Source organism: Rhincodon typus, chromosome 47 (genome assembly GCF_021869965.1).
Source record: "Rhincodon typus isolate 14 chromosome 47, sRhiTyp1.1, whole genome shotgun sequence".
Lineage (NCBI taxonomy): Eukaryota > Metazoa > Chordata > Chondrichthyes > Orectolobiformes > Rhincodontidae > Rhincodon > Rhincodon typus.
In genome coordinates, this window is record NC_063378.1 from 622479 (window position 1) to 641502 (window position 19024).

The 19024-nt window shown below is 47.9% G+C and overlaps 1 protein-coding gene and 1 long non-coding RNA gene across 2 annotated transcripts in view; one reads left to right on the plus strand and one right to left on the minus strand.

Moving 5' to 3' along the window:
- Positions 1-2316: 2316 nt before the first annotated feature.
- On the minus strand, positions 2317-9607 carry LOC125487943. Its single transcript, XR_007266159.1, has 2 exons — positions 9229-9607; positions 2317-2633 (listed from the first exon to the last, which is right to left on the minus strand). It is a non-coding gene; the product is annotated as an uncharacterized LOC125487943 (long non-coding RNA).
- Positions 9608-12367: 2760 nt separating this feature from the next.
- The window catches only part of LOC125487919 (myelin-associated glycoprotein-like), a 40192-nt gene continuing 33535 nt past the window's right edge, over positions 12368-19024 (plus strand). The window contains 2 exon segments of the mRNA XM_048620559.1: positions 12368-12560; positions 13156-13358. Coding sequence (XP_048476516.1) covers positions 12368-12560; positions 13156-13358 — 396 coding nt within the window.

Genomic DNA, 19024 nt, shown 5'->3' on the forward strand with positions numbered 1-19024 from the left:
GTCGTTGGTACCAATGTGAACAACGACCTCCTGCTGATCCCTCTCCCCTTTGAGAATATTCTGCACCCTCTCTGAGATATCCTTGACCCTGGCACCAGGGAGGCAACACACCATTCTGATGTCTCGTTGGTGGCCACAGAAACTTCTGTCTGTGCCTCTGCCTAGAGAGTACCCTATCACAATTGATCGCTTAGAAGCTAAAGTAGCCCCCATTGCAGTAAAGCCAGTCTTGGCACCAGAAACCTGGCTGTCAGTGCTACATCCCCCTGAGAGTCCCTCATACCCTCCACTTTCCAAAATGGTACACTTGTTTGAGACGGGGATATCCACAGCAGACTCCGGCACTACCTGCCTCCTTCTCCTACCTTTTCTGGAGGCAATCCATCTCCCCGACTGTGTCTTTAGTTTGTTTCTGTACGTGTGTGTGTCTGTGTGTATGTGAATATCTGTGTGTACCTGTCTCTAAGTGTCTTTGACTTGCTGTGAGTGGCGCATTGACGGGGGCGAGGTGGGGGCTGTAGGACGGGCTCCAATAGAGGCAGCCCCCTCTCCTCAGCCCATTTTCTCACCACTCTCAGTCATTGATGGTCAGCCCCATCGGGAAGAAGCCCCTCCCTGGATGGTGTTGACTATGGAGTTACACCACCCCTCCCCACGGAAAGTGAGAAATATTCAACAAGTCAGTCTAACTCCTTGGGGGATATGAGGTGAGGCTGGACCATAAACAAACACGTTGGAACTTCCAACACAGTGACTGATGACTTGCATATGGATCACATTTTAAGGATTACTGAACATTGATTGTTGGGTCAGATTCAGACACATATTGAGCCTCAATTTACATGAGTGTCACCACAGGATGCATTGGATAGTTTCCACCTCTTCTTCAGAAGGTTCTTGTAAATACAGAGGGATCTCCTCACATCCAAGCAAGTGCCTTGCACTCATCCCTCCTCCAGCAGCGATGGCCTGCATCAGCGCCAGGATCCCAAGGAGAAAAGGCAGCCCCTTCCTCATTCTTTTCCCTTCTCCTCACAGACACAGTGAGCTCCTGGAGCACAGGCGCTCATTATAAACACACACAGCACACTGTAGTTCATCATTCCCCAGGCTCATTGAAATTGGCCACACCTTGGAATGGTTAAAGGGACAGTTCACTCACTAAGAGCAGCAGGAACTGGGAGCAAAAACCAAGTGTGAAGTTCAGGTCTGTTCTTTAATAATCTCACGCTCGCAGTTTAGGATTAGCCAGACCTCAGATTCAAATGTGCTTTAATCAGAGAGAGGTAGGGTCATGTTGATACCTCATTGGTCCTACACCAGAGACCCTCACGAGATCATACCTTACTACCAACGTCCTGATCTTTTTTTTAGTTCATTCATGGGATGAGGGTGTCACTGGCTAGGCAGTATTTATTGCCCATCCCTAATTGCCCAGAGGGCAGTTAAGAGTCAACCACATTGCTGTGGGTCTGGCATCACTTGTAGGCCAGACCAGGTAAGGATGGCAGTTTCCTTCCCTAAAGGACATTAGTGAACCACCTGGGTTTTTCCCTGCCAATTGACAATGGATTTATGGTCATCATTGGATTCTTAATTCCAGATTTTATTGAATTCAAATTCCACCATCTGCCATGGCGGGATTCGAACCCGGGTCCCCAGATTAATACTCCAGTGATAATACCACTGGGGATTTCTCGTCCCACCAGTAGGAAAGGCTAACCCAGTTGGGAAGGTAAAGATGAGAGGGATTGGAAAAAAGATGGGAATGAAATGGAGCAACAATGAACGAAGGAGTTAATTTTCTGGGCGGTGTGTATTTGGGGGCACGGAGAGGGTAGTTTGGCCTGGCTGACCATGATCACGTTGTATTCTTTGATAACGTTCCTCACTGTCCCACTTTACCACCAGCTTTGGTGTCGTCCGTAAACTTCCTAACCACGGTTCCTATACTCTCATCTAGTTGTTTCTATAAATGACTACAACAGTGGACCCAGCACTGATCCTTGTGGCACACCACTGCTCACAGTTTTTCCAAACACTCTGCCCCTACATTCTTTAAAATAGACTCTTTATATTTTCACAATACCAGACTGAAACTAACCTCCCTATCATTGACCCATTCACCCCTTCATCGGCGAGGGCTGTAACATTGGCTGTTTTCCCGATCCCCTGGGACTTTCCCTGAAATCTGAAGATCCCTTTGAATGAAACTTCTGCAGACTGTCCCTGCCCATTAGCCTCAGCATCCCCTCCTGCAACCACTGAGCAAGGAAGATCCCATTTCACAGAAGCAAGACATAGAGACAGAACGGAGACAGAGGGCTGACAGTTTTATTGCGAGGGGGGTGGGGAGCATTAGGCAGAGATTGGAATGGGGGTGCTGGGGTTGGGCTCTGGGACAGAGAGAATTGCACATCTACCCCTCCTCGCCCTCCATCTCCCAATTACACCGAGTCAGTCCACATTTTCCCAGTTGGGATCCCGGGCGGTCAGGTCCCACTTGCTTCTCCATCAGGGATAACAGCAATTGGAATTGTCATCACAAAATGCTATCTCTGTTTTGTAGCTGGGGGCACAAGTTGTCATACTGCATGTCCCGCCGATGTATTCACACTTCCATGTGCGTGTCTCTGAAATTCAGAAGCGGACAGGGTTAGAAATGGCACTGGAACTAGACAGGGGTAAATGTAGGAAGCATGTCAGCAAAATTTCCCATTGTTTGAGAGAGGGAAAGTTGGGTCTAAGTCTGGTGTGTTAAACTAAATCCAGGCAGGGTATGAATGATTCAAGACAGCACTGGTGAGGCTATTCCTGGAGTATTGTCTGTACCATTTCGGTCTCCTTATCTGGGGAAGGACATTCTGGCTATGGAGGGAATGCAGCAAAAGTTTCCCAGATTGATTCCTGGGAAGGCAGGTCTGATGCATGAAGAGAGACTGGAGCTGTTAGGACTACATTCATGGGAGTTTAGAAGAATGAAGAAGGGGATCTCATGGAAACTCATAAAATTCTAACAGGGAAAACACAGGAAGGATGTTACTCATGACCCAGGAGTCCAGAACCAGGGCCCAGAGTCTAAGGATACTGGTTAGATTGTTTGGGACTGAGATGAGGAAAAATATCTTCCCCCAGAGAGTGGGGAGCTTATAGAATTCTCTGCCACAGAAAGCAATCGTGGGCAAAACATTGAATGTTTTTGAGAATGAATTAAATATAGAGTTAGGGACTAAAGGGAGAGAGTGGGGGAGAGGGGACTGAGTTGGACGGTAAGCGATTATCAGATTGAATGGGGGAGCAGGATCAAGGGGCCAATTGGCCTATTCCAGATGTGATTGTCTCTGTTTCTGCAGGGCAGAGATATAGCAATGGACCAGCAGGAGTCTGCTGACCACCTCTCACTTAAACTCAGGAACAGCAAGGCTTGGTAGGTCTTTGAAAATATTGAGTGACTCGAGGCAACTCACCCTTTATCCACCAAGGTGTAGAGTTTAAGGCCAGGGGAGCGTGAAGCCAGAATGGTATAAACCGTTGGTTAGGTCACACAGTGGATTATTGCGTGCTGTCCCAGAACCCACATTATTTGGAGGAATGTGATAGCACTGGGAGAGAGAGTGCAGAGGGAGAGTTTGGACAGACTGGGGTTATCTTTCTCAAAGCAGAGGAGATTGAGAGGGGCATGCAATGGAGAGGTATAAAATTGTGAGAGGCCTAGATACAGCAGACAGGAAGAAACCTTCCTCCCCTGATGGAAAGATCAATGACCAGGGGGCTATAGATTTGAGGTGAGGGGCAGGAGGTTTAGATGGGAATATGAGAAAAAAATGTTCCCACCCAGAATGTGGTGGGGAATCTGGAATCACTGCCTGTGAGGGTAGGAAAGACAGAAACCCTCATCACACTGAAGAAGGGTTTAGGTATGCACTTGCAATGTCACGGCTGTGGGCCAAGTGCTCGAAAGTGGAATTAGAGAATAGTGAGGTGGCTGTTATTGACTGGTACAGACTTGATGGGCCGAAGAACCTTTTTTTTGCTGTAGATCTTACTTTTTCTGACACACACACACACACACACACACACACAAAAAATGCAGACATATATGGACACACACAGAATCACATACTACCGTCCCAACACAAACACACAGAAACAAGCACACACAGAGACAGTGACACACAAATATGCGCAGGGAGACACACCGACTGACAAACGTAAATATGATGTGGAGGTGCCAGTGTTGGACTGGGGTGGACAAGGTCAGAAATCACACGACACCAGGTTATAGTCCAACAGGTTTATTTGAAAACACAAGCTTTCAAAGCCTTACTCCTCCTTCAGGTGTTAGTGAGAGAGGTATCAGACACAGAATTGAAAACTAAACATCACAGGATCACACCACTAATGAGGATGTATTACACAAACCTAAGATGCTGTTAAATCTTTAATCAGTTAGAAGGTTTTAATTGATCAATATGTATATGTAAATCCCTAAATCCCTCTAAATGACTGCACTGAGGGAACTAAAGGTTTTATCATGTGTAAAGAGGAGGTGATATTTTAGGACAGACAATGTATGTTAGGTGTGAGGCTTTGTTTAGAATGTTTGTGTTTTGGTTTGGAGTCAGATTGATTTTATTTTGAAAGTAGGAATTTATTAAACACCACATTGGCTGACTGTCTACAAACTGTGTACATTTTGAACAAAATAGAATGTATCTGCAAATGCAAGTTCACCCCATAGATTCATGTGTATGTGTGTGTGTACGTGCTCGTGTGCATGCGCAAGAGAGACTATGTGTGTGTATACGTGTGCATGTGTGTGTACTTGTGTGTGTTTGTGAAGGTGGGGGAAGAGTGTGTGCGTGTGCGTGTGCGTGTGCGCGCTTGAAGACAGTGTGAGTGTGAGTGAGAATGAGAGTGCGTGTGTGTGTGAGAGTGTGTATAGAGTGTGGTGGGGCTACCTGTAGTGCAACATGAACCCAATATCCTGGTTGAGGCTGTTCTCATGGGGACCAAACTTGACTCTGTGTTGTTATGTATCCCAAAGTCCACCTTGGAGGACGTTTAACAGAAAATCGAGGCCAAATGTCTTTGACAGCTCAAGTGTTCCCGACTGGGAGGGAACATCCCTGTCTGGTGATTGTTGCGCAGTGTCCATTCATCTGTTGTCGTAGCATCTGCATGGTTTTGCCAATATACCATGCCTCGGGGCATTCTTGCCTGTATGAGATATATAACTCAGCCAACGTTGTCTGAGTATCTGCTGTGAACGTGGTGGTGTTGCCATGTGTGACGGTAGTATCCATGTCGAAGATCTGACATGTCTTTCAGGGCTTACCATGACAGGGTTGGATAGTGTTGTGGTTCATGTAGTCCTGATGGCTGGGTAGTTTGCTGCAAACAATGGTCTATTTAAAGTTTGACAGTTGTTTGAAGGTGAGCAGTGGAGGCGTCGTGAAGATCTTGGCAAGGTGCTCATGGTCATCAATAATATGCTGAAGGCTACGAAAACATGGCGTGGTTTCTCTGTTTCCGGGAAGTACTGGACAATGAAGGGTTTCCCTATCAGTCATATCCTGTATCTGTCTTCTGAGGAGGTCATTACAGTTTTTCGCTGTGGCATGTCTGAATTGGTGATTGATGAGTTGAGCATTGTATCCCGTTCCTATGAGGACGTCCTTCAACACCTTCAGGTGTCTGTAGCATTCCTCCTCGTCCAAACAGATCGTGTGTATTGGTAGGGCTTGTCTGTAGGGAAAGGCTGTTTTAAAATGTTTAGGGTCAAAACTAGAGATGTGAAGCATCATGAGGTTATCCGTAGGCCTGCCTTAGATTGAGGTATTGAGGTGTCCGTCCCTGATGGGGATGCGTGTGTCCAAGAGTGAGATTGATTGTAAAGAGTAGTCCATGGTAAGTCTCGTGGTGGGGTGGAACTTGTTGGTATCTCTATGTAGTTGTTCAGTGATTCCTCAGCATGAGTCCAAAGGAAGAAAATATCATCAATGTCTCTGTCTCTGGTGTATAGTGTTGGTCAGAGGTTCTGTGCAGCAAAGAAGTCTTGTTCAAACCTGTGCATGAAAATGTTGACACGTTGGGAAGCACATGTGGTTCCGCATGACTGATCCGTGTGTCTGGATGAAGAAGTGGCTGCTGAAGGTGAAGATGTTATGGTCAAGGATGAAGCGGATGTGTTGTCGGATGGCGTCTGGAAATTGGCAGTTGGTGGTATTAAGTACTGAGGCTATTGCAGCAATGCTGTCATCATGGGGGATGCTGTCGTAGAGTGCTGAAACCTCCATTATGATGAGGAATTTTCCTGGTTTGATTGGTCTGTGGGTGCCAAGTTTCTGTAAGAAATCTGCAGTGTCGTGACAGAAGCTGGGTGTTCCCTGTACAATGAGTTTCAAGCTGCCCTTGACATAGCCAGAGAGGTTCTCACACAGGGTCCCAAAGCCTGATATGATGGAACGTCCTGATGTGTTAGCTTTGTGCATCTTTCGAAGGCAGTAGAAGTCCCCTACATGGGAATTGTGCGGAATGAGAGTGCTTATGGTACTCTGAAGAACTGGATCAAAAGTCTTGACCAGTCTGCACAGTTGCCGGGTGTGTCCTTTGGTCGGATCGGCAGGTAGTTGTCTGTATTGTTCCTGGTTGTTCAGCTGTTGGTATGCTCCCCTTGCAGTAGCCCGTTCTGTTCTGTATGAAGTTGGCTCTTCCTTTGTCATCAAGCCAGCAGACAATGTTGTGATTGGTCTTGAGGGCACGAATAACATTACGTTGTGCCTGGGTGATGGTGTGTGCTACCTTGTGAGTGCACATGATAAATCTGGCGTTCATGCTTTCTCTGATGGATTGAGCATGCCTGTCAAGCCCCAGGCAATGGCCCTCTGGAGGGGTTCAATGTGAGTCCTTCTTTGCCCACTCCCCAATGCATCTCTCTATCGACTGATTCGGTTCATTGGTTGTCTCATTGGGCTCGCTGCTGACATCTTGAAGAAATCCTGGACTCTCATTCGTCTGATGAATTCCTTTGTTTCTGCCACGGGACCAATGGGGTCCATTTTGGTGTTGGGGCAGAAATTGGGTCTTCGGCTGAGAACTTCGATCTCATCCGGTTGAAGGGCGTTAGCCCACTGGATAACCTCATGATGCTGTACTTTTCTAGCTTCCACTCTAAACATATTAAAACAGCCCTACAGAAACTCTTCGGATAAGGAGGAATGAGACAGATACCTGGGGGTGTTGAAGGACATCCTCATAGGAGCAGGATACGATGCTCAACTCATTGATCACCAGTTCTGATGTGCCAGAGCGAAAAACTGTAATGACCACCTCAAAAGACAGACATGGGATACATCCGATAGGGTATCCTCTGCTGTCCAGTACTTTCAGGGAGTGGAGAAATTGCACCATGTTCTTTGCAGTCTTCAGCACATTGTTGATGACGATGAGCACCTCGCCAAGATCTTCCCCATGCCCCCACTTCTCACCTTCAAACAACCACCAAACCTTAAACAGACCATTGATCGCAGCAAACTACCCAGTCTTCAGGACAACGTCGACCACACTATCAAGCCCTGTCATGGTAACCTCTGCAAGACATGCCAGATCTTCGACATGGACACTACTGTCACACGTGGGACCACCCACCACGTACACGGCAGATGCTCATGTGACTTGGTCAACGTTGTCTATCCATTACGCTGTAGGTAAGGATGCCCTGAGGCATAGTATTCTGGAGAGACCATGCAGCCACTATGACAACGGATGAATGGATATTGCGCAACAATTGCCAGACACTGGGATGTTCGCTCCCAGTGGGGGAGCATTTTAGTGGTCAAGGACATTCAGCCTTTGATTTTCAGGTAAATGTCCTCCAAGGTGGACATCAGGATACACAACAACGCAGAGTCACTGAGCAGAGGCTGATAGCCAAGTTCAGTACCCATGAGGACAGCTTCAACCGGGGTCTTGGGTTCGTGTCGCACTACAGGTGACCCACCACACTGTACACTCACACACACGCGTGTACATACACACAAATCCTCTCTCATACACACAGTCTCTCAAATACACGCACACTCTCTCTCTCTCTTCCCCCCTCTCACACACCACGCATGCTCTCTTCCCCCTCCACACATATGTACACACACAAACACACATGTGAATCTATTGGGTGAATTTGTATTTGCAGATACAGTCGATTTTGTTCAAAAAGCACACAATCTATAGACAGTCAGACAACGTGGCATTTTGTAAATTTCCAGTTTAGAAACAAAAATCCATCTGACTCCAAACCAAAACACAAAACGATTCTAAACAAGGCCTCACACCTAGCATGCATTTTATGACCTTTGATATTTTACTTTTCAATTCTTTGGCTGAGGCTACCTCTCTCACTAACACCTGAAGAAGTAAGGTTCTGAAAGCTTGTGTTTTCAAATAAATCTGTTGGACTATAATCTGGTGTTCTGACATATTTATACACACAGATAAGATCACACACTTGCAGAAACTAGTGCAGACAGGCAGAAGCGCTTAAAGTAACTCATAACTGGCAGGAGTGATGGAGAACAAGAAATACCAAATCACTCCCTGTCAAATTACTCCACACACAAACTCACATACATACCCACACCTACACAACCATACGCACGGACACACACATATGGACATGTACAGGGATACACACACACACAAACTGTCAGCAGTGACCGGGAGCAGGAACTATCCGAACTGGCCCCTCCCTGACCGTGGGGAGCAGAGTTATGGTAATATCACTCGACTTGTAATCCACAGACACCACTCCTTACCCACTCTCGCCCCTATGGGAGGTGGGTCTGAATCCCAGCCCATGGGGCTCAGAGTGAAAAATGAACTCAGTAAAAAACATTTACTGAGGGGATTAGAGGTGAATTTAAACACAGCTGCTGCCGATTGGGGCTCAAATATTCGCTCGTGGGGCGAGGGGGGAACGGAAACCTGGCATCACTTCCCCGTGACACCAGCCCCTCTCAGTGACTCGGAACTGCCCCTCTGGGGCAATTGGGGACGGGACAATTGAGACCTGGAGCCGACCAGCGACAGATCCCGTAGGGTGGGGAAGGGGGAAGGTTCTGGGTACGTCTTGCCCTCCCTTTCCCCCCAGAAGGGGGTGAGCCAGTTTTAATATGGGGGGGGCAAGAGGGGTAATAAATACAGGATAACCTCAGAACTTCGACTACTCACCCACAGTTTGGGGGCCAGCGGGGAACAGGAGCAGGAGAGCGAGAGACAGGAATGCCACCTTCATCTTTGTCTCGAGATTTCAGAACAGGAGGCCCTCGGGGAGGGGCGGGCGCGGGGACTGGTTGGGAATGTCAGGGAAGGTGGGGGCGGGACACCCATTCCCCTGGGCTGATATCTTGGAATGTACAGCCTGTCCCATCTTGTGTGTGTGTGTGTGTGTGTGTCTCTCTCTCTCTCTCTCACACACACACAGGAGGTCAGAGCAATGCACTTGGCCAGCATTTATCCCCCAGTGTGATTGAAAGATGGTTAAGGGCAGACTTATCTGGCACTTTGATCCAGCGTCTGAGCTAAGAATCTTTATCACTGGAAGATCTTGAGATCGTCGCTGGATTGTGAGCAGAACTTGGAGGATCATCGGTGGAGCTGAGCTGCTATTGGTGGATATTTATGCTGGCTTTGGCCTAGTGCCAATTTAGTGACCAGCCAACCAGAGCTATGGCACAATACAGGCAGAGTGACGGTGAAGATAGTGGAGGAAGAATCGCCAGTCAACCAGACCTTTTTCGTGAAGAGAGTCCTCCTGCAGCAGATATTTTCTGTCTGCAGGGTTTTACCACCGGGGGTACTTTGACCTAACCATTTGGAGAGTGAAACAATGTAAGCATCTCCTGAAGGTATTTGAGGAGGAAAGAGGTAAGGGTCCCTCTCTGTCCTGGCTGTGGCCCCATTGTTCATTGTCCCTGCACAGAGGAGCCAAGTTGTTATATTCCATACGGACAACCCCCATATACTGGCAGATGTCCTGATGTTCCTGGGAAGGTACGTACAGGTAGAAGAAGGCAGCACCGATGTAGTGGACCCCTTCAGAATCTAGACCAGCAGGTGGCAGGTCAAGGTGACCCTGGAGGTGGATGTCAGAGGGCGCATCCTCCACCACCATCCAGCTTTGCGATCTGAGGGGAGCTGAGGTTACCTGATGTAGACGGGGCAGCCGAGAGTGTGCCGAACCTATGAACTGCAAACAGGAAGGGCCATCCGATTAAGGACTGCAAGGAGTCCCAGAGCTGCAAACTGTGTGGGGAAACAGGCCACCTGAACAAGGCGTCCCTAAGAAAGGCAGGGTGTGTGTTGGGGGGGGCACATACACTCAGATGGCCAGAAGTGGCAATGCCAGCCCTAAAGGACAAGAAAATGCCACCGTCCAGCAAGAAAAGTTAAAAAGGGGCACCCAGAAGGAGGGGCAGGCCGGAGAGGAGGAAAAGCTAGCCAGCGCAGAGGCACAGCAACCAACCAAACCTCCAGCTGAATAGCCGGAGTCAGTGGAAGAGCAGGAGATGAAGGAGGTGAGGGAGTGGACACCGGTGAGAAACAACTGGAAAAGGAAAACACCACAGGCCCACAGCAAAATGGAAAGAGGCAGCTGCACAATTGACACACCAGTAGCTCCTCTGATGATGACATGCAGAGGGATGGCCACCAACAGAAAAAGAAGCACAGCACCATGGGGCAGAAAGAGAGGTGCACTGCCCAACCCGGAAACACTGGACTTTCCGAGCGGCCCAGTGAAGCCCAACCTCACAACCGTTGGGAATCAGGGGGTGTCCACCGCACCACAGCTCTGGGCAGCTGGGAGCAGCAACGCTCCGAATCAGGAGTAGACCACGACGGCCCCTCTGTCAGACTCAGAACCTGACCCCTTCCCACCCCGGTTTTGTTCTCACCGCGACATCACTGGAGCAGGACAAACCCCACCCCAGCCAAAGGGTTGGCCAGGACAGACAACTCAGTGCTGAGTATGTCCACCAGCTCAGCCACACTGCAGAGGATGCAGGGAGTCCCCCAGTGATGAGACCGTGGGTGAACAGACATTGGGTCCTCAGGTAATTCTATAAACTCTCATAATCAGTGTTATAATTGCCGGGCGCGGCATTAAATCTACAGTGCGATGTGTTTCCACATTGATTGAGCTGGTCAATGTCAAAACAGACCTCCTGTTTCTGCAAGAGTGTGTGATACGGCACATCAGCAGCTACAGAGGTTGGTTGAGTGTATACACCCATGGGCCTTCGGTTTTGGTCAGGGGAAACGATAGCCATTCCTGCAGCCTGGGTATTCTGCTGCGAGGAGGCAGTTTCACCATCTCCAAAAGAGGTGGGTGGGCAGGCATGTCCTCGTAGCAGACATTACGTGCAGAAACGTTCCCCTAAGACTAATTAATGTGTGTGCCCCGGTGAAGAGGAGTGACCGGCTGGCCATTCTGCAGCTCCCACCCCTGCGGGCAATGTCCAGGCTGGAGACTTCAACTGCATCATCGATGCAGAGGGAAAATCCGGAGAAGCTGACTGCAAACCGGACAGCACATTCCTGATGGAAATGGTTGAAGTCGCTAAGCTGCACGACGTCTCAGCACCCCTCCTGGCGGGACACACCTGGTCACAGTCAGACAGGTCTATTCATTCAAGGATAGATTTCCTGTTTGTGTCCTGCTCATTCTCAGTCAAATCCAGCTGGCATTCTTCTCTGACTACTGCCTCCTGCTGGCCAACTGTCACCTACTGGACAACCAGCGGGCTGGCAAAGGAATGTGGAAGCTGAATGGGAAACATTTGACCCCAGAAAACATTGAGGAGCTCAAAAGGGATAACACACGTTGGAGAACCATGAAGCCCCACCTTGAGTCTCGATGTGGCTTGTGGGAAACAGTCAAGGGAACATCAATAGGTTCTTCATCCTCAAAGGCATTCAGAACGTGCGTACATGAGAGAGAGAGAAAGAGAGAGAGAGAGATGGGGAAAACTGTCCAAACTCCAAAAAAGCCATTCAGAACCTACTCCTGCTGCAGATGATTGCGGGGGGGAGAGGGGGCGCATCCAAGATAACCTTCCAGTCCAGGGTCCGCACTGTGGAGCAGGATGAGACGTGCTTGCATTCCTTCTTCCAGAAGGTTCATAGGGACAGCTGCGTGCTCAGCAGCCTGAAGGAAGAAGATGGCTCAGTAACATCATCTCAGTCTGACATCCTGAGGATCAGCAAATCCTTTTACACCAGACTGTACAACATAAAGCCCACAGACAGTGCAGGCTCCCCGTCATTCCTGTTCTCTATCACGGAGTTCTTAGACAACAGCACACAAGAGATGCTGGACCAGCCGTTCTCCCTGGATGAGCTGACCAAGGCGCTCGACTCCTTAGAAAAGAATAAAACTCCTGGAAGTGACGGCTTAACAGCCGAATTGTATTCGGCTCTGTGGGACTTGACTGGTTGGGACCTGCTGAAGCTGTACGACAGTACGCTTCTGATAGATACCATGTACGAATCCACACGGAAAGGTATCATCACCCTCATCTACAAACCGAAGGGAGAGAGGGAGGAAATTAGAATTTGGCAGCCAATATCATTGCTGAATGCAGACTAAAAAATTCTGTGCAAGGGTCAGGTCTGCTCTGGGATCAGTGATCCACCCCGGCCAAACCTGTGCTGTAGCGGGCAGGACGATCTCTGAGAGTCCCGTGCTCCTCAGGGATACAGTCACCTATGTCCAGCACAGGGGTGTGAATGCCTGCATCATCAGCTTTTGGAGAAAGGCCTTTGACAGGATATCGCACACATACAAGTGGGACGTGCTCTCCAAAATGGGCTTTGGGGAGGCAGTCTGCAATTGGATCCGACTGCTCTACACCGGCATGGTTAGCGCAGTCTCAATCAATGGGTGAGAATCAGAAAGGCTCCCGATCAGATCCGGAGTCAGGAAGGGCTGCCCACTCTCTCCTGCCTTGTTTGTGTGCTGTATCGAATCCTTTGCTGAGCCCATCAGGAAGGATGTGAGCCTGAGAGGGGTGACTATTCCAGGCAGTGGAGGCCTGCAGGTCAAAGCCTCCCTGTACATGAATGACATCACTGTTTTCTGCTCTGATCCGCTGTTAGCGCACAGACTCATGAGCATCTGCGACTGGATTGAACTGGCCTCGGGGGACAAGGTAAATCAAGGCAAGAGCATGTTCTTTGGGAAATGGGCCGATCGATCCTTTATCCCCTTCACTGTAAGGACAGATTTCCGGATGGTGCTGGGAATATGGTTCGGAGGGGCCGCGGCATGCACAAAATCTTGGGAGCAGCGCATCGCCAAAGTAAAGCAGAAGTAAAGCAGTCTTTTGGAAGTACCACTCCCTCTCCGTCAGGTGTGAGGCACTCTCTCTGTTGGTATATAACACAGGTCTGGCCCGTTCCCCGCAACTCCGCTGTTTCAGTCACCTGATCCATCTACTTCCTCAGGAAACCTAAGATAGACCAACTCTGCAGGGACTCCATGTACAAAACTCTGGATAAAGGTGGGGTGAGGACGAGAACTTACCCAACATTACCCCCATCCTGATGGCTACCTTTGTGTGCAGCTGCATCAAGCTGTGCATAGACCCTCAGTACGGAAACACGAAGTGTCACTACACACTGAGGTTCTACCTGTCCCTGGTGTTGCAGAGGATGGGACTGGCCTCGCTGCCGCGAACGCTCCAAGTATTTGGACCGTTCTGTATCACCTCAGCAGTGAATCAGAGGGCGGCTGAGAGTTATCACAGCAGAATTATTGGAGACATTGCCACAGACATCATGACTGTACAGCAGGTCAGACAGAACCTGATGTCAAGGTATGGCCAAATGTGTAACACTGCATTAATGTTTCCCACTGATCTGCCGCCCCTGACCAAAAAATAAAAGGGGGCTCTGCAAGGTAAAGGTGTACAAGGGAGCAACCATTAAGAGAGTAGGCCAGTGATAGATTGGTAATGCTGAGGCCTTTGCACAAGTGGTTTTGGTGTGAGGAGACTGAGCACGAGTGCAGATAAGGGTTCTTAAACTCTACTTTCATTCTGTCTCGACTGAAGGCAGTTAGGGCAGTGGTATGCTCCTCTTGCAGGATGTGAGAGATCAGGAAGACTTCCAGTTTCCCTGGTGGCTACACCTGCAAGAAGTGCACCTGGCTGTACCTCCGGACAGACTGCGTTAGGGAAAGGGAGCTGGAACTGGAAGCACTCAAGATCATCCAGGATGCAAAGAACCTCATTGAAAACAGCTATAGTGAAGTGGTCACTCCTAAAGTGTAGGCTGCAGGGAGCTGGGTGACCACCAGAAGAGATAAGGGGTGAAGACAGATTGTGCAGGGTTCTCCTGTGGTCATTCTCCTCAATAACAGGTAGACTGCTTTGGATGCTGTTGGGAGGTAGCAGTAGTCAGGTCAGTGGCACTGTGACCAGCTCTGAGGCTCAGAGGGAAAGGGTGCAGTCAGACAGAGCTATAATGAAAGGAGACTTATTTGTGAGGGTGACAGGCTGATTTGTGAGGCTGCAGAAGAGACACCAGGATGGTGTGTTGTGTCCCGGGTGCCAAGGTCAAGGATATCTCTGAGCAGTTGCAGAACATTCTGAAGGGGGAGGGTGAACAGCCAGAGGTCATTGTGCACATCAGTACAAATGACAGAGGTAGACAAAGGGATGGGGTCCTCTGAAATGAGTATAGGGAGTTAGGTAAGAAGTTAAAAAGCAGGACTTCAGGGGTAACGATCTCCAGATTACTCCCAGTGCCACTTGCCAGTGAGGATAGAAATAGAAAGGTAGGCCAGATGAATGCATGGCTGAGGAGCTGGTGTAGGGAGCAGGGTTTTCAGTTCTTGGATCATTGGGATCTCTTATGGGGTAGAGGTGACCTGTACAAGAGGGAAGATTGCACTTGAACAGGAGGGGGTCCAATATTCTCGAGGGGAGATTTGCTAGTGTTACCCGGGAGGGCTTTTTCCCAGTCACTGGGAAGAGACTCTGAATAACAGAAGGGCCATCGAGAATTCAGGGGAAAATACATTAGCCATTGAGACCAAGTTCACTATTCAGGATAGACAGGGCCAAAGTAAAGGGAGGGGTAAAGACTTCTGGTTTAAAGTGCATTTATTTCAACACACAAGGCCTAACTGTTAAGGCAGATGAGCTCAGAGGATGGATTGTCATTGGGGATTGGGATATTGTAGCCATAACAGAAACATGGGTGAGAGCAGGTAGCTCAATGTTCTAGGGTACGGAAGTTACAGGTGTGACAGAAGTACAAGTAAACAAGAAGGGGGAGTTGTCCTTTTGTTTTCAAAAGGGAGGACATAACAACAGTGCTTAGAGAGGATATTCTTAAGGGGTCAGCAAATGAGGCCGTATGGTTAGAACTTTGAAACAAGAACAGGATGGTCACTCTGTTGGGACTGTATTGTAGATCTCCAAATAGCCAGCGGGTACTAGAGGAGCAGATGTGTAGAGGGATTGCAGATACCTAAAGGAATACTAGAATTGTATTGGTTGGAGATTTTAATTTCCCCTATATTGACAGGGCCACCAGTGTGTAAAAGAGTGGAATTTGTCAAATGTGTCCAGAAAGTTTTCAAAATCAATATGTAGAGAGCCCTACTCGAGACGGTGCAAGACTGGACCTCCTCTTAGGAAATGAGGTCAGGCAAGTGACGAAGTGTCAGTCAGAGAACACTTTGGGTCCAGTGACATAACTCTCTTAGTTTTAACATAGTTAATGGAAAAAGATAGGGTTGGTCCACAAGTTAAGGTGCTAAACTGGAGTAGGGCCAATATTGGGACCATTAAGCAGGATCTAGTGGATGTTGATTGGGTGAGTCTGTTTGAAGGAAAAGGAACGTCTGACATGGGAGGCTTTTAAAACTGTGATATCAAAAGTCTAGGGACAGTATGTCCCTGTTAGGGTGAAGGGAAAAGCTGGCAGGTTTAGGGATCCTGGCTGATGAGTGATATCATTGCTCTGGTGAGGAAAAAGAAGAAGGCATACATTATGTTTAAGCTGTCAGGCTCAAGTGAATCCCTAGATGACTATAAAAAGTGTAGGTGCGCATTTCAAAGGCAGATAAGGTTAAAGGTAATCCCAAGAGGTTTTGGGGATTTATTATATTAAGAGTAAAAGGATGACTAGGGGAGAATAGGTCCCCTTAAAGATCAGCATGGCTATCTATGTGTGGAGCCACAGGAGCTGGGGGAGATTTTTACTGAGGAGAGAACTATGGATGCTACGGAAATATGGGAAACCAGTAGGGATGTTTTGGACTGCATACACATTACCAGAGAGGAGGTGTTTGCAGCCTTAAAGCACATTGAGGTGGATGAATCCCCTGGGCCTGATCAAGTCCATCCTAGAACATTGTGGGAGGCTAGGGAAGAAATTGCAGAGGCCATTGTAGAGAAGTTCCGGAAGACTGGAAGTTGGCTAATGTTGTTTCATTGTTTAAGAAAGGTAGCAAAGGCAAGCCAGGGGACTACAGGCCAGTGAGCCTGACATCAGTGGTAAGCAAGCTATTGGGGAGGATACTGAGGGACAGGATCAATCAACTATTGGATAGTCAAGTCTGATAAAGTCAGAATGGATTTGTGCGCAGGAAGTTATGTCTGACAATTCTTTTAAACTTTTTTGAAGAGGTAACCAAGAGGATAGATGGGGGTAGGGCAGTGGATGTTGTCTGTATGGACTTCAGTAAGGCCTTTGACAAGGTCCCACATGACAGGCTAATCATGAAGGTTAGGTCGCATAGGATCCAGGGAGAGCTAGCTAACTGGATTCCAAATTGGCTCGATGGTAGGAAGCAAAGATTGATGGTTGAAGGTTGTTTCTTGGACTGGAGGCCTGTGACTAATAGAGTGCCACAGGTGTTGGCGCTGGGACCTTTATTATTCGTTATTTACATAAATGATCTGGATGTGAATGTACAAGGCATGATTAGTAAGTTTGTGGATGATACAAAATTAAGAGGTATCGTTGAGAGTGAAGAAGGTTATCAAAAATTACAGAGGGATCTTGATCAGATGAGGAAGTGCGTGGAGGATTGGCAAATGCAATTCAATACAAATAAGAGTGAGGTGTTGCGTTTTGGAAAGTTAAATCAAGGTAGGACTTATATAGTAAATGGTAAGGTCCTGAGGAGTGTTGTGGAACAGAGGGACCTAGGAGTACAAGTACGTAGTTCGTTGAAAACGGTGTCACAGCTGGACAGGGTGGTGAAGAAGACATTTAGCATGCTGGCCTTCATCAGTCGAGGCATTGAGTGTAGGAGTTGGGATGTTATGTTACAGTTGGTGTATAAGTCGTTGGTGAGGCCGCACTTGAAGTATTGTGTACAGTTTTAGTCACCCTGTTATAGGAAAGACATAATTAAACTGGAAAGTGTGCAAAGAAGATTTACGAGGATGTTGCCAGGACTAGAAGACCTGAGTTAAAGGGAGAGGTTGACCGGGATAGGACTTTATTCCTTGGAACACAGGAGAATGAGGGGTGACCTTATTGAGGTGTATAAAATCAAGACGGGCATAGATAGGATGAATGCATATTTTGTTTTTCCCAGGGGTGGGGAATTGAAAACTAGAGGGTGTAGGTTTCAGGTGAGAGGGGAAAGATTTAAGAATGACCTGAGGGGCAACTTCCTCACACAGAGAGTGGTGCGTATATGGAACGGACTGCCAGAGAAAGTGGTTGAGGCAGGTACAATAGCAAAATTTAAAAATCATTTGGATGAGTACATGGATGCGAAGGGTTTAGAGGGATAGGGACCAAATGCAGGCAATTGGAACTAGCTGAGTGGGCACCACAGTCAGCATGGACCAGTTTGGGCTGAAGGGCCTGTTTTCATGCTGTATTACTCTATGACTCTATGACCTGTCGTTCATGGGTAAATTTGCAAAAAAAAACACCTTTGACCACAAGTCCATCAGGAAGTGGTCAGTACACAGTGTCCTCGAGACCCTGTGGGAAAAGGAGAGGGTGGATCCTGTTGCGTGGTTTCCTGAGCAGACTGTCAGAGTCATTTGGCAGAATGCCTCATCACCAAAACTTTTCAACAAGCACCAAGATATCACTTGGCTGGTGGTGCAAAGGGCACTACATGTGAGATCCTGTACGTATGCCCGGTCAGCCTGTGCCACTGCATGCTGCCATCGAAGTGGCTGTGGGGTTGTTGACACTGTAACGCATCTTCTGGAATGTGCCTTTGTAAATGAAGTCTGGAAGGAGGTGAAGTGGTTTGTGTCAAGGTTTGTTCTGAGCAGCTCCGTGATGCGGGACTCTGTGTTACACAGTCTGTTCCCCGGGACGCATACTGAGACAAACATCAATGGAACCTGGAGGATTATCAACTCGATGAAAGATGCTCTTTGGTCTGCCCAGAACTACTAATCTTCCAGAACATGGAGTTAAGCCAATTGAGTGCTGCAGACTGGCACATTCCAAGATCCAGGACTATGTGCTATAAAGACTGGGGCAGCTGCTGCCAAGCCAAAGTGGGGAAAGACAACTATCTGAGATCTTCCTGCTCAAGGTAAATGGGGGTCCGTTCAGTTATCGGACCCTCCTAGTGTGTCAAATATATACAAATATTAGTATTGTAAGTGTAAGTGAAGTCTTTGGTTTTTTTGGATAGAGTTAAAGTCCAATGTTTTGTTTATTAACTTGATATGCAACTGTACAGAACCAAACTGTTTTTGTGAAAAAGTATATATACAAAGACTTTTTTATGAACAAAGTATGTTTTTAGAATTAAAAAAATGTAAGGAAGTGGTCCGAGTTCCTGAACAGAAGCAGAGAATGCATCTCTCCTGATCTAGTTCACTGTCCCCATGGTGATTGATTTCAAAACCAGGTCAGAAGTCACACGACACCAGGTTATAGTCCAACAGAGTCATAGAGTCCTACAGCATGGAAATAGGCCCTTTGGCCCAAACTGGTTTGTGCCGACCAAAATGTCCATCCATACTAA